Source organism: Pteronotus mesoamericanus, unplaced genomic scaffold (genome assembly GCF_021234165.1).
Source record: "Pteronotus mesoamericanus isolate MK-2021 breed Mesoamerican mustached bat unplaced genomic scaffold, CSHL_Meso_final scaffold_85, whole genome shotgun sequence".
Taxonomy (NCBI): Eukaryota; Metazoa; Chordata; class Mammalia; order Chiroptera; family Mormoopidae; genus Pteronotus; species Pteronotus mesoamericanus.
Window position 1 is genome coordinate 11434618 of NW_026555329.1, and position 26509 is coordinate 11461126.

Below are 26509 nucleotides of genomic sequence, written 5' to 3' on the forward strand. Positions count from 1 at the left end.
AAGTCCCCTGCCTATAAAGATAATCTATTTAATTGATAAGCAATACTTGAAGAAGCGGATGATATGTTAATGTGATTAAGAGCAAACACACACACGCAAACACACACACGCAAACACACAATTGTTTCTTACATATGAGCAGATCAGTCAGGCTTTTGTTCCATGCCTGTGAAAAGTTGTCTAATTATCAGTGCCTCCAGTGGTAATGGAATGCTGGTTTAGGGGAATAAAATAGATCAATCCAAAAATCAGAATGTGGTATTATTGGTGACTTTGAAAGCAAATCTTGTTTCCCGGCCTTGATATGAGTTTTGCCTTGATATGAGTTTTAGCAATAGTTAATTTAAAAATCCAAGCCAATACTAGATTTTCGTTTTTAGCATTAATAGGCAAACAAATTAACAATAAAATGCTTATTGTAAAGTATATACTTAGATTCAAGAACATTACTAAGAGTGCCATGAGACATGTAATATTTAGAGACTGAGATAGAAGGACATAGTGTCTACCGCTTCGCTGCTGACCCTAACACATTTCATGCTTCCTACCACCAGCAATGACGGTTTTGCAGATTCAAGATAATACTTGAAATTATTCAAGATAACAAAATTTTAAGACAACCTAAAGAACTCTTACAGTCTGTGTTTGTAAAACATGTGGGAGTACCTACAAGTGTGTTTGGTAATAGGCTTGGGAATATATAAATGGGCTTTAGGACTGCAGTTTTTGTCTCTTTTTCACGAGGCTATTCAAATTCTTTCACATTCAATCTAACCTTACCGTTCATGAGGTCCATGGGATTTAGACACGCTCAAGGAGGAAAAGAAAAACTACTAATGGATGCTATGTAGGTAATTACCCTTAAAGTAGATAATTTATTAAAACGATAATAATAAGTATAAATCTTATTTTTAATAGATATTATTCTGCCTTTCTAAAATTAATACTGAAATCTTGTATGTGATTTCATCTTACTATACATAAACTAGTATCTTTTTCTAATAATTTATTATATATCTCTGTATTATAAATATTTGTTTACCTGTTTGATATACTTTTTGACAGAATTATATGAAATCAGACTTGGGAGAAAACAAAAAGAAAACTGAATGTTAACATTTTAAAGTTTAGTGTTTACTCATATGAAAAATAGTTGTTAAATGACTAGTCAAGAAGTTCTATTAATAATGGCTCCCTAGAAGGAATTTTATATTTTTAAAGCTAAAATGTTGTTTATTTTAGGAATTTATGGAAATTATAGTATGAGAGAATGAGATAAGATGCAGGAATGAGTAAGTAAACCATCTGATAGTTGGGGGATTAGATAGGAAAGCATGTAAATGGAGACTAAGTCATCTATATTTAAATATAGAAAGATTTTGAAATGATGTTTTTCTTTGAAAACTACTTTTTAAAACTTGATTAATAAATATAGACATTTATGAAGTCATGAAAATAGCATGGCTAAGTATAGTTCACTGTCTATATGGCTTTAACTGAAAACATTTTAAACAAATATACAATGCCTCATCAATTCCTAGTGTAGCAGTAACTTCACGTCATCTGAATAACAGCTCTTTGCCATTAGTACACATCAGGCTCATGATTCATAACAACTTATATAATCATGTTATGAAATTTATGGTTTGTGTTTTTAGTAAAAAAAATAATGTTTTAGGTGCTTAATAGGAGAAATCAATTCAGGGTTTTAAAGGTAAGTAACCAGATGTGCTCCAAACATGTGTTCCCAAGGATGGACACTAGATGGCAGGGCTGCATTGTTTAAAATTTGGAAGTCAACAACCAAGATTAGATTTTTCCTGGTAGCTAACAAGCCTAACAGAAATATCTTTTTCCTTTACTCTAAAAAAAGTAGTCAATAATATTTAAATTGCCATTTAACAAAATGCATAAGCCATGTAATTATGATCACAGAACATAGTATCTATTAGAAACAGCTTTTTAACAGGCAGGGTGTTTGCAGAAAGCAGAAAGCAGGAATGAGACATTGACAATTGAGTGCTGAGGGCCCCCCTCTTTTTTTTTTTTGTAATTGAGATTTATTTCCTTTTCTGTAGGCAGTTAATGTGTTATGTTATTACCTGTAGAGAATTTGATTCATAGTGTTATTTCCCCGAGGCCACCCTTCCCTTCTCTCCCCCCAAATACGCTGTTGCTTATCAAATTGAAATCCTAGAAGCTTTAGGTTGAATTCAGCCATTTATTGTGGGGCCAGTCTTGTTATGTTGTCCTATATATTCTTGTCTATTGTCAATTATGAGCTCGGGGAGTAGATTCTAATTGACAGCGCGTGTTAAATCCCACAGTGTATATGAGGGCGACTGCGGCGTTCCAGACAAATTACACAGATAAGAACATTGTCCTAGGAGAGTAATCCTCGCTGCTAATGTCGGGCAGTGCAGCTGTGATTTTATTGTAGTTTATTTTTCTCCATTAAAAGAATTTTAAAAGCTACTCTCTTTTAAATAGTATCTGTTTTAGTACCAAAATCAGAAATGTAGTTTATCAGAACATCCATATCAAATAATAGAAAGAGTCATTTTCTTTTTCTTACGTGAAGTCTATCAGACTTTAAGATAGCCATTATAAAGTGGTACAGACACTTACACCTGATGTAAGATAGTGAATTTGCATGGATATGAGATTTTGATTGCAATAATTATTTATGCCTGAGAGTTTTTCTTTCTTTGGTATTCATCTCATTGAAAACATATTTTTAAAAATGCTTCAATTTTGAATGCATTTTTAAGAGATAACTTTATCTAGTACAAACTGTGCTCCAGTAAGCAAACTTTGTAAAAAGACAGTAAATAATTCAGGCTTTGCAGGACATAGGTCTTTGCAGCCACTGTTCACCTCTACTGTTAAGAGCGAAAGCATTCACAGACGCCAAGTGAATGAAAGAGCGGGCTGTGTTCCAGTCAAACTTTTCTTACAGAAACGGGCTGATGGCCCAGTTTCTACCCATGGGCCACAGTGCTCTGACTCCCTGATTTAGTCTATGACTAATCTGTCATATTACAATCACAAAGATTTTTAATTTATTTTTTGTCATTCAGGAGAAAGAACTCTAATAACTTTTAGCTCAATTAGAAAACCCCAGCAAGACATGAGGACTAATGAAGAGATAGCATAGTAACAGTGAACTTCAGCAAATTGGTCTTCACCCTGTCTCTGTTATTAATTAACTGGCTCATTTTTTTTTTTTTGCCTGCCAGTCATCCTTTCTGGACATACAAAATGTTAATCAAGAATATCCCTTTCCTTCTAATATTCTTTCAGTACAGACATTCTTTTTCCTAGAAAAACAAAATAAATAATAATGCTTAATTGTCTGACATCTGTAGTCTTAGATCTTTTCTAGATTTTTCAAGGAAAATTCCTGAATTCATATTATTATATAAACAGCAATACATATTGAAGTAGAAACCTTGATTAAAATGATGCTACCTTAACTTCTTAGTTTTGAATTTTTGTGGCTACATCTGACCTGCATGATTTTAGAATGGATATATATTTTGATTTCACTATATGTGCTCCCAGTATCCTGGTCTTTAACCTATAGGCAGTTCAAACTTTGCCATTGATTGAAATGTTGAAGGACACATTTTTAAGCCTGACTCATTGGAGTAAAAGTTATTGTTTGTTTTTGCCTTCTGAATGCTGATGAAATGTGATCCCTGGTAACATTTGAATGTGATGGAGAGCAGAAGATGACATATCTTAATAGACTGAGCTATATTTGAAAAAACTAATGTTCTACACTCTTCTTTGGAAAATTTAATTTGGTTGAGTTTTTGTTCTTCTGTTTATCCATTGCTCAGTCCAGAGAGGAGTTACGAAGCTGGGTAAACTCAACAGTTCTTGAGATCCCATATTAGAACATTCAACGAGGATGACTGTTGAGTTTCCCTTTGAACCTCAAAAATGATGCCTGAGCCTGACTTCAGAAAGTATGATCTGGAGATAAGCAGTTGATTGCTGTTCTAGTCAGAATTTTAGAACTTCTTTCTGTGTCCCCTTTGCCCAGGCATGATACAGCTTATCATTTAGTCTAAAAGAGAATTGTCTTTCATATTTCTAGGAAAGTAAGGTAATTTAAGGGTGATTATTACTTAATGAGTTGGGATTATTTTGCAACATTAGCTTTTCTATATATTATTACTGAAGTCAATAGAAATGGAGATATGGCTTGGTGAGGGTATAGGGACATTTTGAGTGTTGTATCAGTGAAATTTCTCCTTGAGGTCTGTTGAAGACATGATATTATTTATAATAGTCCTAGTTCAGTTGAACACAATATGTGATCTTGAATGTATGTATTCCCTCTGGAGTGAAAAAAAGAAAAACAAACTGTTACTTCAGAAATCACTACTGGTAATGAAATATATTTCAAAAGTTCCAAAGGGCATTTTTCCCTTTGAAAGCTCCTTTTGACTTCTAGGGGATTAGAAGGAGAGGAAGAACCTGGTGCTTCTCTGTGTGAAATTGCCTAGGAGTCATTAAGCATTCCTCTATCATAAACACATAACTAAACTGCTTCATTATAAAATACGATGTTTTCTAAATATCAGGATTACATTTCTATGAAAAAGTCATGAGAAGAATTTTTTATGTAATATGGGAAACCCACAAACATCCTTCTAAACTCTTTTGGGTAAAAGAGCGGAATGTTATACAACTCAACCCAATGATGTTAATAATATTTGCTGTTTATATAACACTAGTCTTCTGAGAAGCTAAATTGACTTCACGGGTATTGTATAATGAAAGCTCACACCCTGCCCTAGGAGAGGAGAGTGGGTACTTTCATTTTATTGGAGAGGAAAATAAGAAGAGAGGTGAAAAGGCTTATCTCCATTTTCAATGGAGGCCAGGAATCAAGCCGTCCACATTTCCTCTGCATTTCTTTCTTATAAAAATGAATTCCTTTCTATGACAATAAATATTTATTTGCAACAGAAGTACTAATAGGAACATGCTCAGCCGGCTGATAGAATATAACAGGGGACAGATTCTCCTTCTCCCCCACCAAGTTTACAATCTAAATTAGACAAACAAGACAAGACATGAAAATACAGAGAGTTGGAGTATAATTTGCACTGCTGAGAAGTAGTTGGCTCTTGGTTTCAATTTCTTCTCTTGAAGTCACATACATATTTCATCTTTTGCATATTTTGGCAATATATCCGGCTAAGAGCTATAAAGCTATTTAATTTGTTTTTTTGGTAAAGCCTTTTATATCTGGGTAATGGATTTGTACATCACTTGCAGCCCGTAACGTGGCTAAGTGTTCTGATTGACAGAACACCCACGTTCACACTTGTTTATTTTTGATAAGGAAATGCCAGCTAACTTGGTCCATATGTGCTCTTTAACAGGATGAGGCTTATTCACATGTAATGGACAATCATTTAAAAATAAAATGACAAGGATTATAAGAACAGTAATACATAGGAACATTGGGTTTTTCCATTCCCCTTTTCACTTTAAAATATTTTTTAAGCATTTAACCATTTACTTTATCAGTATGTTTTACAAAAATGAACAACATCATTACTTAAAATTTTCACGTCAGGATGTTCTTACTTAAAGGAATAAAAATTTAAAAAATAGACATTTTGGAAAATATATCAAAGATAAACAGTTATATAAAGCATTCTATTCATATGATAAACATATTAACATTTGTATGACCGAAGCAAACCAGAGTGCGATCCAGAAATGACTATAAAACCTATTCCATAAGTTTGGGAGAAAATTAAAACACGTGTCTTCTGAAGTCCTCTCTATGATACCTTCTGTGAGGCTGCTTTTGTTGAGAACTTGCTACACTTTTGTCAGGCATCTGAGCATTGTCAAGGACTGTGAAGGGTATGAAATTTAACCCACTCACCGGTTAACCAGTTAGCTTGCCAGTTTCACTCCGGATGATAGAGGACATGAGACTTCTGGGTCAGAGACCAAGAATGTTTTAGCTCAAGGCAAAGCAAGCAGGAGCTTCATATCTGAGCCAGGTCTGTGGTCCCCAAAGTCTCAGAAGGGTGATAGAGTGTGGCCTGAGAAATTCCTGTGCAGACCATCAGAGCTGGAACCTCTGGCTTAGGGAAACCAGGTTTTTTATAATGGGAAATAAACAAACCTGCTTAACCTTTGCTGAGTTGGGAAAGATTTTTTATTTTATTTTTATCTGCCCTCTACTGTGGAGGGATACATAGATCTATTGTCTAAAGCTATTTGCTATTTAAAAATATTAGAAAAGACAGCTGGAAAGAAAGACTTCTGCTTACAAAATGTGCAGAAATTTAAGTGACTTATGGAGAATTAGCTCCCAGGAAGCATTTCCACTATCATTTCATATTATGATGGAAATTTGACATTTCTGGGTCTAATGTAAGAATTAGTTATGGATCTAATCTGGTTCAACAAATCTGGAGGTTTATTTCTTGGCTGAGAATAAAAAAAAGTGGTTAGGAAACACTATTGATATTTTTAATCAAGAGGAATAAGATCATCTGGACAAGTTTTATTGTTCCACTACTAGAGAATTAGTATTATAATGTGCCCCCTAGAATGTAGTAGGTGCTCAAAAAATTATAGGGTGAATGTATCCTAAGAAATATGACACACTGGCTAATTATGACCTATAATGATTTTGATAGAAAACCAATAAATGATGTCTAAAATTAATTGAATTTGATGCAATTTGATGAATGATATATAAGAACTAGATGTTAATGTGAAAATAGTGGTAATAAAAGTAATAATATGTAATAACTTCATTTAACAGATTTATAAAATTCTCATAAGGAGTTCAGGACATTCATAAGTATCATTATTTCATTTATTTTAATCTTGAACAGTGCAGATGTGATTAAATACCTATTAGTGAAGTTGCTATTATGACATTATATATAGTTTTACTTAGAAGAATAAATAATAATTACAGTTGTTTTGCTAAAATGTGAATTTATTTAAACAAGGTTTTATTGTGGCAAGTAACTATGATTGTTATAAATACAGTAAGAAAACTTTAATATTTTACTGCCTTTTATGGGAGTACAAAAAAAGGGAGAAAGGGAAATGATTATGTAATTTAGGTCCTTAAAAAAGTGTATTCTTTAAAATTTACTATTTGAGAACTCTAAAATGTATTAATATAAATTTTAACATATAGGCAACTCTAAACCCAAGCCTTAGAACATCACCAATAACTGACCTTTTCCAATCCTTCAGGTTTCTTATAAGACTTCACTACCATCATAAGACTTGCATATCCTGAGTACTAAGCGAGGGTTAACAGCTTCTCTCCAAGTTTTCATTTGTAAGGCTCTTCCCCTCATTTTCTCTTTCTTTATTCATTTATTTGTTTATGGAATCGTGCTTAGGATAAAGTAGTCAAAGTCGAGGCAGATGCATCCCTCAGTTTGGCAGGTCATTATGATGGTTTGGGGCATGCTGTTGAACTGCTGACATTGGACAAAAATTTGTGGGTTGCTATAGCCTCCGAGATTTGTTAGCAGGATCTCATTCCGCTAAGAGCACATGTGTTTTTCTAGACTCTGTGGCGACCTTGGAGAAAGTCAGGGATGAAATAACAGATTGTCTTCAAATGCTTCAGTCCAGCTCTGAGTTTTATTGGCACTTACATATTCTACTGTTTATTTCATTAAGTGCAATCTGTTTCTCTTACGTCCTGTGCAGAACGTGAAAGATGATGGACAGCACGTGTGGAGACTCAAGCACTTTAACAAACCTGCCTACTGCAATCTCTGCCTGAACATGCTGATCGGGGTGGGGAAGCAGGGCCTCTGCTGCTCCTGTGAGTATGTTTGTTCCACCAGGACATCAGCACCTCCGCTGAGGAGAGGTGGATATTTATGGGACAGTCCTGTTTGTAGACAGAGACCTAGGAATGATCCTCACTGTTCCTGTAACTGTGATTTATACTTCCCTGTGGTGCGTTTCTGAGCAGTTAGGTCACTCTCATTTTAACTTCCTTCAGTTTTGGAAAACTCACTTAGGAAAGAGCTAAGGACATTTTCCAATCCGTTAGCCATTTTCTTTCCCCTGTAGTTTAATATATCATTGTTCCCATTTCTATGGAGATTGTTACAAAATTTTTACTAGTTTCTCTTATTTATCTCTAACTCATATTTATCCTAATTTTTTTTCTTTTCTAAATTAACCACTTTATCCACATTAACTTCTCATAATGAGTTCCTCGGTCTTTTAGAAAACAGTTAAATTAATTGGCTGTTGATTTGCATTCAAATTAAGAAATCACAGGAAAGAGAAACTAATTGTACACCATAGGCACATTGTTTTTATTGCTATTATGAATAAACTCTTCATATGTGATTAATGGATACTAGAACCCTAGAACCCAAAGCCTTGCCAGTTCACGAGGTGTGGTCATTATTTTCACTTCAGTACATTCATCTTCCCAATTTGTATTGAATTCTATTAAGTGAGTACTGCCTAGTAGAATTTTCTAATAGTGTACTTCGCAATTAAATCATGTCACCTACGTGTTAAAATCTACACCAGACACGCCTGAGAAACTTTTCCATCTCCTGATGGCCGTGGTGAAACAGAGGGTGTTTCATCCTGTCCTCCTCACTAAGTGTGACGTTGTCTTGGTCCATCAATTTGTCCATCTTATACTCTTTTCTGCTATGAAACTGTCAGGTTTATTGAACATCCAATTTTTGTGTATTTATATTAAGCCTAATTTCTTACGTGGCTTTCATACAATGTGTCACTTTCAGATACTACTTTTAGGTAACCACTTCTTTTGTGGTATATTTGGGAATTGATTCCCTCTCAGATGTATTATTTGACATTAACAACCATGTTTCAGTGCCACATTTAAGTGATGTCTAATTCAAGGATTTTAATAAAGTTACATGATATTTCCCAGTGTTGACTTCAGAGGGCAGTTTCAGGTGGTTTCATTTGAAGAGCTAGTTATACTAGAACCTTCTCCATGTATAGGGAAAGTACTTTGTTTTTTAAAGTTCTTGCATTTTTAAGGAAAATAATTTTTCTTGGTAGATTTCATTTGTGGAAGCATAGGAAACATAATAATTCTCCAAAAGTTGAGATGTCATATAGACAGTAAGAACTTTTGCTAACAAATTTTAAGTGGTTAGCGCAAAAAATGCAGTACCCTTATTGTTAATGTCAACATGGAAGAGAAGAAAGAGTATGTTTTCTTCCTTAATGTTGCTAAAAGATACTGCAGGTGTGGATAATATGGAAAAGTTTTACTATATAAATATCATGTGGATTTATTATTTTTCATTCTAATTTTATGCAGTGGTTTAGTATTTGTTTTATTCAGAAGGCCACAGGTTGTTTCTGATTTAATTTTTTCTATATATTTATGCATTTAGAACTCTTAATTTTGTTCTTTTATTAAAAGAACATCTGGATATGACCCTAACTCACTTTCAAAATCAAGCTATGAAATAATTTGAACATGCCAATAAAATATGTCACAATTTATATGTATACACACATACGTATGTATGTAGATACACACTGCATATAAATATAAATATTTGCATTTGTGTATGTGCATATATCACATGTTGCCTGGCAAAAGTTGTTCCTTTTGGACAAACGGTGCCATGGTGACAAACGAGGGACTGACTGTTACTAAAGGCCTGGCATGTATGACGGAATCTGTTCTCTGCAAATAGACCGACTAATCAGCCATTTTAAGGTTTAGTTAAATCAATAGACAAAATAGCATAAACTCATGGGCTTTTATTCCCCTGCCTGCCAGCTGCTCTCATGCCTATACTTCGTAAAATATAGATCTCTTTTTCTAGCAAATGACATGAAGCCATTTGGCAGTCATCAATTTGTCTTTAATATTTTTGTCATCTGGAAATTATTGTGAAAGATTTGAGGGAGGTCTGATTTAATTAAGCATTTCCTGTTATTCCCTGACAGAGGCGTCTTGGTTTTTCACATGCATAATATTTCCTGTGCTAATTGGCCTTTTGTATTCCATGGTAAAAACAGCCGACTTAAGACTTTTTCTTGATGTGGCTGATTGGATTGATTAGGGAGCAGTGGACATGAAATGAGATTCTGCTAATGTCATCCTTTCCCTATAAAACTGCAAGCAGGACCAGGATTAGCTCTGAATGTGTGTACATGTTTCCTTACAGTTTGTAAGTACACAGTGCACGAGCGCTGTGTGGCCAGAGCGCCTCCTTCTTGCATCAAGACCTATGTGAAGTCCAAGAAGAACACTGATGTAAGTGCGTGGCAGTGCGGGCTTCCTGAGGGTGGCGTGTATGGATGCCTCCTCTCACCACCATATTCTGCTCTGTTCTAGGTCATGCACCATTACTGGGTTGAAGGCAACTGCCCAACCAAGTGTGATAAGTGCCATAAAACAGTCAAATGTTACCAGGGCCTCACAGGACTGCATTGTGTTTGGTGTCACATCACAGTGAGTAACATTGGAAAACAGATCTCTACAAAGCACTCACTTTGAAGACTGTGTATCTCATATTCTTTTCGTAAGAGTCCTACCCTGCAAGGTCACCCTGAATTTGGACTAAGCATAAAACCATGGAAGTTTCTTATTTCATTTGGCTTTCAAAGGGACAAGGGTTGTAGTCATAAGATCCAAAATATTAGATCTAGTGACAGGTTTAGATATGATACCATCATGTAATTTTCAAACTGTGCTCCTTGGAGCCTTAGGAGTTACCAGGAGGGTAATCAGAAATTCAAGCGAGGTGTGGGCAATGAGCATAGGGTACTGACTGAACAGAGTTCATGTCTGCTTCTACTCCACAGCCCTATTTGGTAGTTTTCTGTTGTACACATGGAAATTTATTTTAATTGCAGAATCTCTGGGCTTGAAAAGGGCAGAAGAATGAACAAGGTACAAAGGTTTAATTACATAGTAAAGATACTAAGACCAAGGAAAACTAAGCAAATTGACCTTGACCACATAGCTAGGGAGAGAGGCAAGTGGGTTCACATTTAGTTCCTGATGCTTCTATGAACTCACTTGTCCCTTCTTTGCATGCTCTTTCTTAGTTCCTCCAGTTCTACCATAAATTGAGGGACAAGAAATATAGAGCCAAACCCATTCATGGTATTGACAATTGAAAAAGAAAAGGCAGATTGGTCTTCCCTGGGAGACTTTAGGACTCTTCTTGGTTTGCGTGATTGTTAAAGCTGGCTTCAAATAATCTCTGGAACACATGCAGTTGTTAGATGATACCTCTAGTGTTTGATGTTTAATTTCTGGAGATTAATTAGTATGCACATCTTCAAGCATAGCTGTTTTTTGACAACATGGTAATAAATCGTTTAAGGATTGAGTTTTTTGTTGTTGCTGTTTTTTTCTCAATTGCTTTTTTTTTAGCTAATATTGAGACCTCTTGTTGTAAGACAAATCGTTCTTGCTTTTGTGGGAATGAAACCGTAGGGAGAATAAAACACTGTTCATGTTAAGAAAATGAGTTTCTCTGTAGTGTCCTTCACCCCACTCCCCACCCCCGAAGCTCTCACACATACACACAGGATAATGAGAAAAACAAACTGTGACTTGCATTTCAAAAATAAATTTAAGTATTGATTTTTAAGTGAACACATTTTCTTCAATCATTTATAGCTATTAAATGGTACTTACATTTAAAATTTCCTCAATTATGAAAAACAGTTTTATTTTTGAAGTGTTTAGTTATTATAATAAATTGTCTAACAATGATTTAAATTACATATATGAATTATTCAAACATGAGTTCTCAGTTTTAAGAAAACCACATTTTATTTTTTTATAAAATTCATGCACATTAAATCTCATCATTTTTTGCTACACATCTATAAAAATATATAATTTTTATTTCAGATATGGTAGGACCCAGCTCCTTCTACTTTTCCTGTATAGTGCATCTTTCACTAGTTATATTTTCAGCATAAACTGAAATTCAAGACTATCAGAATTTATTTCTTCTTTGTGTTTATTTTCTCACTCTTCATAAATTTCAAATGTAATGTCTTAAATTTATTATTTTTCTCTACATTTTCATTTATTGAAAAGAAATCCATGCACTTTAAATGTGTACTCAGCTTGAATACTCTAAAAATACGCATTGGGACCTCTCTTAATAAGAAAGCTTTTAGAATTTTTTCTATTTGACTCCTCTCTTACTTTCCCCATTTAATCTTTATGAAGTATTGTGTATGCTCCACTCTTTCCATTCTATGGGAATCCTCCTCCTCAGAGTTACCTTTGCTAGTGGTCTCTTGCTGGGTGTCAACAGCATTTTGAATTTACTTTTGTTTTGTATTCCATTTTGTTTTTTTCCTCATTTTTGTTCTTTTTGTTTTAATAGTTTCTCTAATCTTTGACTCCAATTTACATTTCTAGCTCAACCATTCGCGAGTTATACATTTTATTTGGTCTTGACCTGGCCCTAATTTTGCAAAACATTAGGCCCTTCCTTTTAAAAGAAAGAAAGTTCTACTTCAGAATAAACTCTATTGTTTTTTAAATCTATGGAATTTTTAATGTTTAAATCAATTCAGACAACAGGGCTTTACATCTTATTCTTAACTAAAGACCTGTGTGTATAGGAAGGTAATTCTATTGTTCCTTAAAGGAGAACACAGTATAAATGACAAATGTCCTTATATCCCTGAATTCTATTCAGGAAACAAGCCCACCATGGGCACTATGGTATGAGATGGGTTCAGAAAATAAATGGCTGCCCTCTTCCTAAGCTGTCTCAAATTCTGATGCTCCCAGCCCACCTCAAGCTTATTTGCTATAAACCTTGATGTCTGGGAGTCCCATGGGTATTTGGTTCATGAAACAAGATTTGTACAATGATAGAGTTCTCATATATTGGGGAAAAAATGCCTTCTCAGAAGTAACTTTAGCCTCTGGGCACTTTTTTAAAGTTTGAAGCAATTACAGAGACTCATTAATATATTGATTTTGTACCTAGGTTAAACAGAATAATTAGGCCATTTATGTATTTAGTATAATTCATAGTTTCTTCTTTAATCACTGTATGAGAATTTCAGTATAAAGTTGACGTGCTCTTGACTGACGCTTACCCATTACTACTGATTGCCTTTAAACAAACAGAATCTACTTTCTTATGTTCTTCTACTTCCCCCCAAAATGCTGTTATTATAGCAAAGAGCTAACAGAAGTGAAATTGATGGGATATGGCGCCCTCAGTGTGAAGTTTTAAGAAGGCCTATCTAAACGAAGTCCAGGAAGAATAAGTTGCAGAGAGGAAAGAAGGGAATGAAAGTGGACTTCGTTTCAGGGTTTTCCAATGCTATTACTTCCTTTTACATATTACTTTGGAAATGGCATGGGTCTCCGAAGCCAGACTGAGCAGATTCTTAAGATGGTCTCCTTCCAGCAGCTAAGAGGGTAGTTGTGTAGTCTTGGGCCAGGTATGTAAAGAAAGCTTTTGGGCAGTTTTCTAATTTGTAAAATAGAATTAATGATGCCTACATTGGAGGATTGTTAATAATAGTTAAATGAGTAGATGTGTTTAGGGTAGAACCTCATGCATACTAAGTGCTTAGTAATTGATTATCGTTATCACAGTGAAACCTGGGTAAAATATTATGTAGGGTCACAAAACCCAACTCCTGGCTCTCAGAGGGCACCCCATGAACATTACTCATGCCTTTTCTCTTTCACCTCTGGAGGGATCTGCAGTTTCCCAGTTGAAGGCAGAATAGCACTTACATGTTCTGGAAACATCCAGAACCATGTGGTCCTAAATCTTAGACTAAGCTGAATTTTTTATAATTCACAGATAACAACTATTCCAACTCTCTTTTCTATCAGACATATATCATCATGCTCGTAGTCACTGAAAATAGAGTTAGAAGTCAATTTATTTTATTCTTGTCTTTCACCTTTATCTCTTTTAACCTATCACTGAGACTTTAAATTTTCTCCTTAAAATATCTCTCTCAGATTTGAGTTTTTGTCTCCATCCTTCGCAGCCCAAGTGCAAGCTCTTAGCACCTCTTAACTAGATTAGATCAGAATCTCTTGGCTTATCTCCCTAACAGAAGGTACTTTTCCTATAATGCAGGCTGCTCTCCACCTCCAGAACCATCTTCTGAAAATACTAGTTTGTTATCATATGCCACCTTTAGCAACCCATAATAGTTCTGTGATAATAAATGCAGCCCTCACCTCCTCCTACCCCGACCTGGTTTTCAGTTCCTCAAATATCAGATCCTAAGGCACATGGCTTATATAATATTCCCCTCTACACACAGCGTCCTGTGTAGTCTTGCATATTTTTTTACATTCTCTTGGGGGAGGCCATGCTCTCCCTCTCCCCAACCTGCTATTTTGCTTACTGTATTCTCTGCAGTGCACCCACTATAGTTTTTACTAAACCTTAAGAACCAAATGAAGTTCCGTATCTTCCTTGAAATTTTCCTTGATACTAGTATTTTTTCTGAATAACATATATAAAAAGGATTATCTATCTATCTATCTATCTATCATCTATCGATCTATTGAGAAAGGGAAGGGAGGGAAAAATACAGGAAGAAAAATGTCAATGTGAGAGAGAAACATCGATCTGTTGCCTCTCACATGAGCCCCAACGGGGAACTGAACTCATAATGCAGGCACGAGCCTTGACTGGGAATCGAACTAGTCACCTTTTCACTTTGTGGGATGATGCCCAACCAACTGAGCCACACTAGTCAGGGCCCTTCTATCTTTTTCATCCACACCAAAAGGAAAAGCTGAGATGCTCTCCAGGGGTTGTATGTCTGCGTATTCTGACATTGTCTGCACTGCTAGACTATAGTCTGATCTAGCTGTGGTCCGATATACACATTATTTCCTAATTACCGAAGGTCCTTGATGAAATGCTCAGTTTGCAGGAGGTCCTCAAGAAATTAAACTTAATGTCTGGTGTACTATCCTTCTTACTGTTAACATGTATTTTACATATGTGACTTCAGTTCAGTTTTTTAAAAAAAACCCGCTACAATCCTATAACATAAAATCTGCATCAGATATACCAGTGAGTTCAGACAAATTCTTAAAGACATAAACCTAATTTAACACCCTTTTTTCTAGTCGAGACCTGTGGTTTCTTGATTTTATAATATTTTGCCATCTTGTAGTTACAAAGATAGGTTCTTAGAACTGAATTCTTTCTTCTTCAGCAAATCTAACCAGTTAAGAAAATAAAAATAGAAACATTCTAAGTTATAGCAGTGTAAACTATCTTTTAACCTTAAGGCAAGCATCTCCCTGTGCTTTATAATTCAGTCAGCCAGGCTAAGTGTCCTTGTTGGTTCTCTATTCCTTCACTTGCTTACATCTCCTGATCCTTAAGATCCCACTGTTTTTTCTGTTCATTTCTTCTGTGAGGCCGTTTCCTTGACATTCTATTTAAAATATGCTGTAATTTGCTCCTGGTTGTAGTAAAATGTTATTCCTCAGGCAGTACTCACCAGAATAGGAGGGGGAGACATTTTATTTCAGTTTAACAAAAGAAAGCCTATATTATGGCTATGATTTATTTCCTTTTGGTATCATGTAGGGCTACAACTTTAATTAAAATATTAAGCTCCTAATGGTAATGTATAAAGATTTTCATTGCCTTTCCAGGAGAAAGGCTTATGCATTAGCAAATGCCAGAAATAATACAGCATTCTGAAGTTGCAAAATGTTAGAGACATAAGACTGTATAGGCCAACAAATGTTCCTCTAACATAGGTCACTTAGTTGTTTTTTTTCTTTTCCCCAGAAGAAAGACTTATTTCTCTTTATTTTACCCTCAAAATTCTTACAAAAATTTGTTGTCTATTTTTTTCCTGTTTACTTCTTAGATTCTATTGCTTCTTTCTCTATACAATCCCCCCAGTCTTTTCTCAACTCCATTCAGTAAATACACAGACATACATACATACTTTTTCTTTTCTTGAGACAACTTTCTCCAATAAGCATAGGTTTGGCTCTAAATTAGGTGGTATTTGAAACTGCCATAAACTCTGAGATTATTTCCAAGTGTTTATTTCACTTCCAGGAAAAGCTGGTGTATATTTCATGTGTTTCCTAGATGTAGGACTGATTCTCTTAACGTAAGAGGGAATTTTTTACATAAAATAATGACCTGAGAATTTCTATGTCTTACTCTGAGAAAACACAAAGATAACTGACGAATATACAACATGTGTAAAGAGATAACAAGTCCTTTTCTCTGGGGCTCCATTGGCAGTGTTATAGAAGAGGCAGGATTCATTGATGCTGTAGCCGATTTCTGTTTTTGATGAGGCTCATTGTGTTTATAATTTTGCTGATTTAGGATATGAGTTATCTTTAAGACAATCGTCAGTCTTCAGCATCTTCCTGACACTAAGAAGGACTCAGAAGTTTCTTGTTCTTGTCTCTAAAATGTCAGGTGACAAGTTCAAGTAACTTGTTTTTTATTGCTAATTATGTTCACTTTTTTATCTTTTTAAGTTATTATTGAAATATACATGCAGAAAGTGTATATATCTTTAGGGTAAAGTTCTGAGAATGTTGTACAAATGAATTTCCTGTGTTAACTAGCACTTGGTCAAGAAACAGAACATTTTTCAGTAACCTGATTTTTTGGGGGGACAGAGGAGCTTCTAAATTGTAGTTTGTGGTTTGTATTTTGTTGATATTTGCTGTTTTTGTAAATTGACTTTATTTATAGCAATTTCAAGTTCTCAGCAAAAATTATATTCATTTTTCATTTTGTTTAAATAGTCCTGGGAATTATAAATATTTTCTCATTGACTTTCACATTTTATATTTTGTCTTTAACTATGCCTCTGAGCCATGTGGTGGATAGACTAGACCTACTATACACAAATGTGATTCACAATGTATAGAATGATCAGTAGTTTCCACATGGCGTCTGCAGCTTTGACACTTCTGCTTCCAAACTATGTCAGGATGTAGATGGCCACCTGAATATATGTAGCAGCTGACAGTTCCAGTCATAATAAAAGTGTAAGCTATCCTTGTGCACTATTAGTCAATATTGACTTACTGGGTAGGTGTCCCTGTTTTACAGATCTTGATATGGTTACTGACCTTATAGGACATGCTATATGCTCATGTTCCTACAGGATTCTGCCTCTAAGCTGCATATACAAAACTTACAGATATGAGCCACATGGCAGTGACACTGGAAAACCCCATGCTAGTTTTATTTCATTCTGCAGAGATCAGTATCTCACGGGACCAGTTGCTAGTACCTTGACTCTGAATCCACAGTATGAAGAGATACTCCCCCTCCCACACATACCCTTCTGCTCATCAACTGTGTGATGAAGTAGTCTAGAGGCTAAAAGGCTGTTACTAAGTTTATTTTCTTTTTGTTATCTCTTCTTGCATTTGGTAACCCTCAAGTAATGTATAGAGATTCTCGTCATTCCTTACGGTATCAGTTGCAGCCTGTGGGAAACACATGGAATGGAGACATGGGGAAGGCTGAAGGCCCTCAGAATGGTTATCTTTGGCCAGTGCTGGCAAGAGATTCAGAGTCACGTGTGAGACTTTACAAACTTCAGTCAAGATGAAAAAAATCAGTACTATCTCAACCTGTACACACAAGAACTTTTATCTCAGATCTTGCTGTTTATAAGGGTTTATTAGAGCCTGCCTTCTGAGTTTTTAAGAGGTTGTACAGGATCAGTAAGAAAACCTTTTTCTCTGTGATGCCATGGAAAAGAAGAGCATTAAGACACACAGTATGTCCTTGGTTTTGGTTCATTTTTCACGCTGATCGGTATGCATATTTCTTAGGGCTATCATAACAAAACACTACAAAATATATGGCATGAACAATAGAAATTTATTTTCTCATTGTTCTGGAGCCTAGAAATAAAATATCTGGATGTCAGTAGGCCATGCTCCCTCTAAAGGGTATAGGGTAGAGTTTTTCCTTGCCTCTCTTTTCCCAGATTTGGTGGTTGATGCCATTCCTTGCTATTGCTCAGCTGGCGTTCAGTACCAAATTTCAAAGTCCATTGTCTTTTACATGGCCCTCATCTCTCCATGTCTGTCTCTGGGTATAGATTTCTCTCTTTCTATAAGGATACCAGCCATTGGATTAGGGCTTAAAGTAACCCAGTGTACTTCTGAAGTTGAATACATTTACAAAGATCTTATTTCCAAATAGGTTCACATTTATATGTACCAGGAGGGAGGATTTCAACATATCTTTTTAGGGACCTATTTCAGCCCATATTTGGTAATCCATTGTCTCTAAATCAAAAAAGTCCAGGACCATGATTTATTCTAAGAAAATTGATTAAGTTCAATAAGTTAAAAATATATTTAAACCAGTCACTGATTTTATTTTAAAGAAAACATGCATTTACTTTTGCCAAATCAGTGTTCATATAATTAGTTTTGTTCTTCATGTGGCTTCAACTACTTCTTTGTCTTCAACATCTCTTACTAAAGATCAGCAGTCCTTGATTATATTAAATCACTTTTTTATAAGGAGTTTACATGCGACTGACAAGCAGAGCTGCTAATTATGGATGAACATGTAAAAGTACTTTTATTTCATATAATATTGTCTAATGGGTGTGGTTATAATATAAGTAGCCTTAACTCCAGTGCAGGAAGTTAGCATCCAGATGTTTTAGATTGAAGGACAATAAAGGTACCCTTCCAATGCAGGTCTGTCTCCAACAATAAATCAATAGTCATTAGATTCCTATCCTTGACTGTTAATTAGTTAACTGTTACATAGGTAAGTTTATTGTGAAATTTAATGTAAGCATGACTGAAATGGGGTGGCTTTTGGTTCAAAACTAAAAAAAAAATGATATAGTTCCTTTTTTGTTTTGAACATGTTATCTTTTTAACATGTATAATTTTTCTAAAGTATGATATTTCATATTGAACTTATATGCAGTGGGAACAGGAGAAATCCCTAGATGCATTTAAACAACTGTGACTTTAGCAAATCGGTATGATTCTAATAAAAACTACCACCTCAATTTTTTTAAAAACACTATTTAATATACTATTTTATAATGCCTCAATTTAAACTTGTGACCAACGTTGATAAAATATTGGTTTGGTTCATATATGTTGAAAAGTAAATAACACATTGTATGATTATACGCTAAATTACTGTAGAGCTGATAAATACAATATAAAGATACATTTTTATAATGATAATCATCTTCTTATATTTATATCCTGCTCCTACTGAGATGAATCTCTGGTTACATTTACATATTGAATTACAAAGTTAAAACTAATGATGGGATCAATTATGCCCCATACTGAGCTGTGCACTTTGGAATGACTTTGAGAAAACAGGAGGGTCAAAAAAAAAAAGAAACATCCACAGTGCACAGTGGTTTCAACATTATGCTAAGGAAGGACTGTAATGGACAATAATGTGTGTTTGTCAAAGAAACCAGGCTTTTTTTGCTGTAAAACTTAAAGTACATTTTTATTATAAACATTTTTGAGAATTAGAAAATATGTAGGCTGGGTCACAAAAGTCGCTAAATGGTTTATTTAAGGTAGATACATAAGGGCAAATGTAATATGAATCTCTTTATGGTCTTGTTTCTTTGTTGTTATAATTATGTTTATGTACCTTTAAGTTATTTGCTGTAACTGAGTCGAAATATAATTGGTCCTATGTTTGCTGTTGTCATGCAACATTTGATAGTGTCCTCTTTCTCCTTTTCTAGCTGCATAATAAATGTGCTTCTCATCTAAAACCCGAATGTGACTGTGGGCCTTTGAAGGACCATATTTTACCACCCACAACAATCTGTCCAGTGGTACTGGTGAGTTTTTCCTTCTCATCCTGCGTCTATACAGCTTAGAATTTCTATAACTAACTGGTAGACTATATGATTAAATGCTTCCAGAGCTAACTGTCCATTGATCAAGGCAGAACTGTATGGATATAAAATACCTCATTACTTCAGAGGAGACACCTTTGCCCACTGTATTTCCTTTTTCCTTCATGGTACAATAAACACTCAGTAAACTATGCTCTAACTGAAGCTGACTCAGGTTTTATCACTTAGTCATGCTGGACTTACCAGAAATTGTACAGGCAGATCTCTACATTTTACATGTTTTATAGATCTAGCTTCCCAGAATAATGAATGTATTCTTATGGGCAGTTTTGCAAGGGGTGCATATTATATATCTACAATGGTGAGGTCTCTCATCTAGGTCAGAGGCTACCTGGAATGAGGACACCTTGGAGAAAGCTGTGCACTGCCATTAGGAGTATTTTATTTTTCATTAGTGAACAATAAATTAAACTATGAGAAAAGTAATTACTTAATTCATTAAATACACAGGTGAAAAATACATAAGGAAGATAATGTAACTTTGAAAAGAACAAACCTTGGTAGAAAGAAAAGCAGATATTCAAAGACAATATTCATATTGCATTTCAAAATCCAAATTGTTTCTAAAATGAAACAGTTATTTTACAAAACAAACTATTTTTTATACATAATGCAGTTTTCATTTTTAAAAACAACATGAACATTAAGTAGCTGGAACTTCGGTTGGATATAATAAAAAATACAACTAAGAAATGTTAGACAAATACTTTTCTAAAGGTCAACTTAGAAATTAATCAAATTACTCAATTTGCACCCACTTATGGTTCATTTGGTAATTACCTGTAAAATACTGGTTGCATATTAAATGTCCTTATTTAAAAATTACTAAAAACTCTTCATTTTCTCAAACAACAGATACAGATCAAAGGGAAATATCTCCACATTGCTGAGGCTAGCAATAACCGATTCTAACTTTCCTTTCTTCATCTAAAATTTATTAGATATCCTGTAGTAAATAAAATGAATTAAAATTAATGAGAGCCATGTAAAAACATTTTTATTTTAGATGACTTTTGGTATTATTTTTTATGCTTCTATAATATTTTCTAAAAGAGAAAGGACTTGCAGAATTTTTACATATTTTCACTTTTTTAAAAAAAGTGGAGTAATTTTCCTAGCTTAGATGCATTCTCAGTCTCAGATTTTAATTCTGAGAGCTAATCTATTATATCATCCTGTCAACTAGTTTCTACTCAGTCCTGTGAGACAGAGGTGAGACAGAAGACTACTTCTTTGGCCCACCTGTATCAACTTGTGGTCACATAAAGTCAATCATGATGGATTCTTTTTGTTATTCTATTATTCTATTCTTTCTTTCTTTGAGATAATCGAAGGCAAAGAACATGTGTCATGTGAATATTCTTCTGTCCATCTTGCCAGCCCTTTAATTGCTTTTTTAGACAATTTTGATTCTAAAGATTTATTTTCAATCACTAAATCTTATTGCACTTTTAATCATGATATGTATCTTACTATGTGCTATTTTTTAATTTTCTTGGTACTACCCACTCTGAATTATTCGGCACTATTGACCATCTCGTACTAAAATCTTCTACCTCCCATTGACTTTCATTATACCATGCTCTGCTGGTCCTTCTTCTGTTTCTCTGATTTCTTCATTTAGTATCTTCCCTGGCTTTCATGACTTTAATCTGCCCTGTATCGATATATCCCTGTGTTCTGCCCTCACATGCCACAGCTTTCCACGTTTAGCTTCTTCCCACCTTTACTTCTTCCCAGTGGGATCTGGTTTATTTAGTTGATTTAATGACTCTGCCAATTTATATTTATATTTATATTTATATTTATATTTATATATATTTATATTTAATCCATCCTTCCCTTCTGAATCTGAAACCTGTAAAACTGCAACCATGTTTTATGTGGCCAATACATTATTACTTGATACAATCAGAATACCTTATTTACTGAGAACATATCCTATACCAGCTACTATGCAAAACATTCATTCATTCATTTGATAAGTATTGATTGAATGTTATATATGATATTATAAATAGGGGTAAAATAGAATAGAGTTTTCATTCCAGTACTGCGACAATGAACAATGCAATAAGTAATTATTTAGCACCTAATTATAGTAAAATACTGGTTGTATTTTAAACCTAATGAACAAAATTAAAGCAGGAGAAGAAGAGAAGAAATGCTAGGGCTATGATAAAAGATGCAGTCAAGAAAGGGCTCATCAAGGAGACAGCTGAGTGGGGAGTGAGGAATGTGAGGGGGCCGGTCATGTGTCAGTCTGGGGAGAGAATTTCACAGACTGAGGGTCATCCAAGGACAGACTAAGGAAGACATGGAGGTAAGAGAAACCTGCGATATCCGAAAGGCGTCAAGGGGAGTAGGGCCTAAGTGAGCAGAGGAAGGACGAGAGGAAGAGAAGGTCAAAGAGGTCATAAGATTTTCATATTCTGTAGAGAAATTAAGGCCATCATAAGATTGTTAGCATTTACTCAGACTGAAATTGGAAGCCATTAGGAGATTTTAACTTACACTTAAAACAAATAATCTACCTCTGTGTTGAGGGCTCAACAGTGGGAAAAAATATGATATTTCAGTTTTCTCAGAGAGACAGGAGCTGGGCCATTGCTGAGAGCAAGGATGGTATAAGGCATGAAAAGTTTGAGAATCGAGAAGGAAGTACACAACATTCAGCTAGGAAAATGGGAGCTTAATGTATTAAGGAAATATCATTGATTGGTGGGTAGTCATGAAAAGTCACTCATTGTTAATAATTATGAATTTAGAACAAGACCAGTAAGCTTAGCTGAGTATATTTCTCATCATATTCAGTCATATTTCTCCAATTATATTTCAGCTCCAGGAGCAGAATAAGCATAGCACAACCTTTAAAGGACTGCATTTTGTCAACTATGATAAAAGGAGAGTGTAGCCATGGAGTTGAGTGTATGCATGAGAGTTCCTATAAGGACTGACCAAGGAATTTAAGCTGTAAGATGAAGGATGAGGACAGAAGAAGTACAGTAATGGATATGAGGAACAATACATTGTAAATAACAGTGGAACCAAAGATTGTTGGAACCAAGTTTATTGGTGTCAGGTCATGAGAGTGAGTGAGGTAGCAACTGACATCATGAAGGGATTGCACTTATTGGTAATGATATGTATGAATTTATTTCATCATCACAAGTGATATCATAAGATTAATGTTGTAACTATTCTCATTTTTCATATGAAGAAACAGAGACACAGAGTTTATATAAATTTCCTGTGTCACATGGCAATGAAGTAGCAATTCAGAATTGGAGCCCATGAAGTATCACTCCAGAATTTGTGCACTGACCTAATCAGTCTCACCCTTAATATAACCTTGATATCTCAACTTTCCACCAGAAACTTAAGGCTCATCATTGCTGCTGCTTCATCTTCAATATCAAATTAATCATTAGGCAGCCCATTTCGATTTTCTTAATTTTTTTCCCTCATCCCAACTGTGACTGCCTCATAGGACACCCTCAGAAGTTGTTCCCTAGGATTGCGCTTGTGGCATGCTCACTAAATTGCCTCCTTTCCATGGATCCCCCATTGTGATACCTGGAGCCACTTTGAAAAAGACAACAAAATATCTTTCTGCTTAAATATGTTAATATGTTTATGATATTTTCAGTGATTTCTTATTTGAATTCTAAACTCTCCAGCATGTTAAACAAGGCTCTAACTAAATTAACCTACCCAATCCTCACCTATCATCTTACACACTAGATATCAAGAGTAATTTGAACTGCACTGGTTGGTGTGGCTCAGTGGCTTGAGTGCCAGCCTGAGAACTGAAGGGTGCTAGTTCGATTCCCAGCCAGGGCACATGCCTGGGTTGTGGGCCAGGTCTCTGCTCGGTGGTGAGTGAGAGGCAACCAATCAATGTGTCTCTCACACATCAATGATTCTCTCCCTCTTTTTCCCTCCCTTCCCATCTGTCTAAAAATAAATAAATAAAATCTTAATAAAAAGAATAACTTGAACTTCTTGTAATTCTCTAAGTATACCTGCTCTGTAAAGCCTTTGAGATTTTGTATGTTAATAAATCAGCCTACACTTTACTTTAAAATTTCTTCTGCCTGGATAATTAGAGATAAATGGTTACTTTTATTTCTTTCTTATCATGAAATAAGTACATTGAATGTTAAACCCATTAACTGTTTAAATACTAATAATTTAAACAAGTTAGTAAAGTTGTTCTGTCCAGAAAATTGCTTAATCTGCTCTATGGCCTCTGAGACTTTTCAATTTGTAAACTCTCATTAACATTCCAGAAGTGACTCATGTCTCCTAACTGCTGTCATTTTCCATCTTTTGTTTAAAGGACATTTTTAGTATTCACAAATAATATAGATTGTTTTGTTTCTTATTATTTAATAACAATTTTCTCCTTTGAAAATTATAGGTCCAGTTTCTCCAAGTAAAGCAGGTGAGGTTCAGACTCAGTTGCTGCAAAATGGCAATAAATACCATATCTGCTACATTAAAAAAATATAAAATATAGACTTAGGATATCTAGTTTTATTGAGGTTTTTCTTTTCCTTTTCCTTGATTCTATGGTCAGGATTAGTTAGTGAATGAGGGATATAAGCTCAGCATAGACCCCTAATTCCTGGTTGAGGCATCTTAATGATACCCACTACAAAGTCAAGCGGTCTTCTGATATTTGAGAACATCTTTTCAGGTGTTTCTTTTTTAATATATTTTCAACATTTCTGTAATACTTGTCTCAGCCTTTCATTCTCTCCCTAACCTTATTAATGTTAAGTGAATAATTCAATAGTTCTGTGCTCAACCAATATGGAGATTATTAAAATAAACGTTCTTTTTGCACTGATAACATGCTTTTGAAAGCATGCACTACAAATGGCTTCCAAAGACAGTTGCTCTCTTAATAGTGCCTGTTGCTATAGAAATGGACTAAAACCAACTACTCTGAAATCAAAATCAAAATGTAATCATCAGTGACTCCATACATCAGATATAATCACTGTTTCCCGGGTTTGCAATTGGCATCTAGCATATTTTAGGGATACTATCATAAAAATACATTACTTAAAATGTATGTAGTACAAGGGATTTTACCAAGATTTTTTACGACTTTTTTTATGTGTGTAGTTGCTTATAATGATTTCTTTGAAAAATTTTCTAGCAAAAATATTTACAACCAGAGTTCAAAAACTGCCATAATGAAGGTGAATTCAGAACTGTTTACAAATGTAAATTTCTTGGTCTTCATAAGACTATTCATAAGCAACTTAAATTCTATAAAAAGCCACTAACCCTTACCAATTGATTGTGAAAACAGATGTTCCTCCTTAGTGACTTCATTTAAAAAGACATTTTTGATTCTTGTTATAGATCACACTCAGAAACCTGTCCAATCCTAATCAATGTAACAATACGTATGGAACACAGCCTGACTGGCACGCAACCCACTCACTCTTTATGATCTCAATTTTACTCCTAACACAAGGCAGACTTGTTCCAAGTTGTTTTAGTCCCATACAGCTTTGCTTTCATTAAATTTGTACTTGCCATTATGTCATTAACCTGCATTGAGTGCTATTTAAAAAAAAATCACTTGAAACACTCTGTTGTAACAAAGAAATGTTGTTCGAGATGCCTTAATTACCTAACAAATCCCTGTTGGCTGTTTATCATGGTTAATTGTCTTTCAGACCTGTAAGTCATAAGACTTACTGCCATGTTTTATCTTCTACCCTTAGAAAGCATATAGTCAAATTTATACCCACATTAGACTATTATGTTGGTATAAATATTATTTACTTCTGTGTGCTAATCTATAACTTTATTACTATCTGATTCATAAATTTTCCTTCACTTTAATGGTCTCATTTGGTAATTTAAAATTGTTTTTGATAGCACATAAGTTTGTTAGGTAACAGGAATCACTGGAGGTCCCATTGATTCTTAGAGTAATTTCATGGAGAAAACTTTACATTTGATCAACTTCTATAGAATGATGGTATAGTCTTATATGCTTGTCAAGTTTTATGTATAAACATTTTATGATCAAGCCAACTGGGTCTCTAGGAGTACACGCTTTTATAATGATTCTTCAGTTTGAAGGAGACTTTTATTCATTTTCTTCTGCCACTATCAGCAGAAGAAGACTTGAGATGTCTCATGAGGAGTGGCATTTAAACTTCTTTGTTTGAAAGTAGTAAGAAGCAGATTTTCATGAAAATCATTTTTATTGTATTTAGTTCCCTGTTAGTTTTCTCCCTATATAAAAAGATTTCTGTACACTATTTAAAAGATAAGTTCCTTTCCTCTAAGCGAGTTTTATTTTAAAATTTTTATTTTATTTTCCTCAATTACAGCTGACATACAATATTATATTAGATTCATGTATACAGCATAATGGTTATATATATATATATGCATATATATAGACATTTACATATATATATAAAATTTATGTAGTGATCACCCCAATAAATCTAGAATCTGTCTAATGTCTGCCTGATACCATACAAAGTTATTAAATATTATTGACTATATACCCTATGCTGTACTTTAA

At 34.5% G+C, this 26509-nt stretch overlaps 1 protein-coding gene across 6 annotated transcripts in view; it reads left to right on the forward strand.

Annotated features, from left to right (window-relative positions):
- Positions 1-26509, forward strand: part of DGKB (diacylglycerol kinase beta) — a 538418-nt gene that overhangs the window by 111367 nt on the left and 400542 nt on the right. For 4 of the 6 annotated variants that reach the window (XM_054564440.1, XM_054564442.1, XM_054564441.1 and 1 more), the window contains 4 exons: positions 7726-7843; positions 10206-10294; positions 10376-10492; positions 19768-19866. In XM_054564440.1, the coding sequence (XP_054420415.1) occupies positions 7726-7843; positions 10206-10294; positions 10376-10492; positions 19768-19866 (423 nt within the window). Of the gene's footprint in view, positions 1-7725; positions 7844-10205; positions 10295-10375; positions 10493-19767; positions 19867-24388; positions 24392-26509 lie in introns of all 6 variants that reach the window. The other 2 variants (XM_054564443.1, XM_054564445.1) reach the window with 1 other exon arrangement.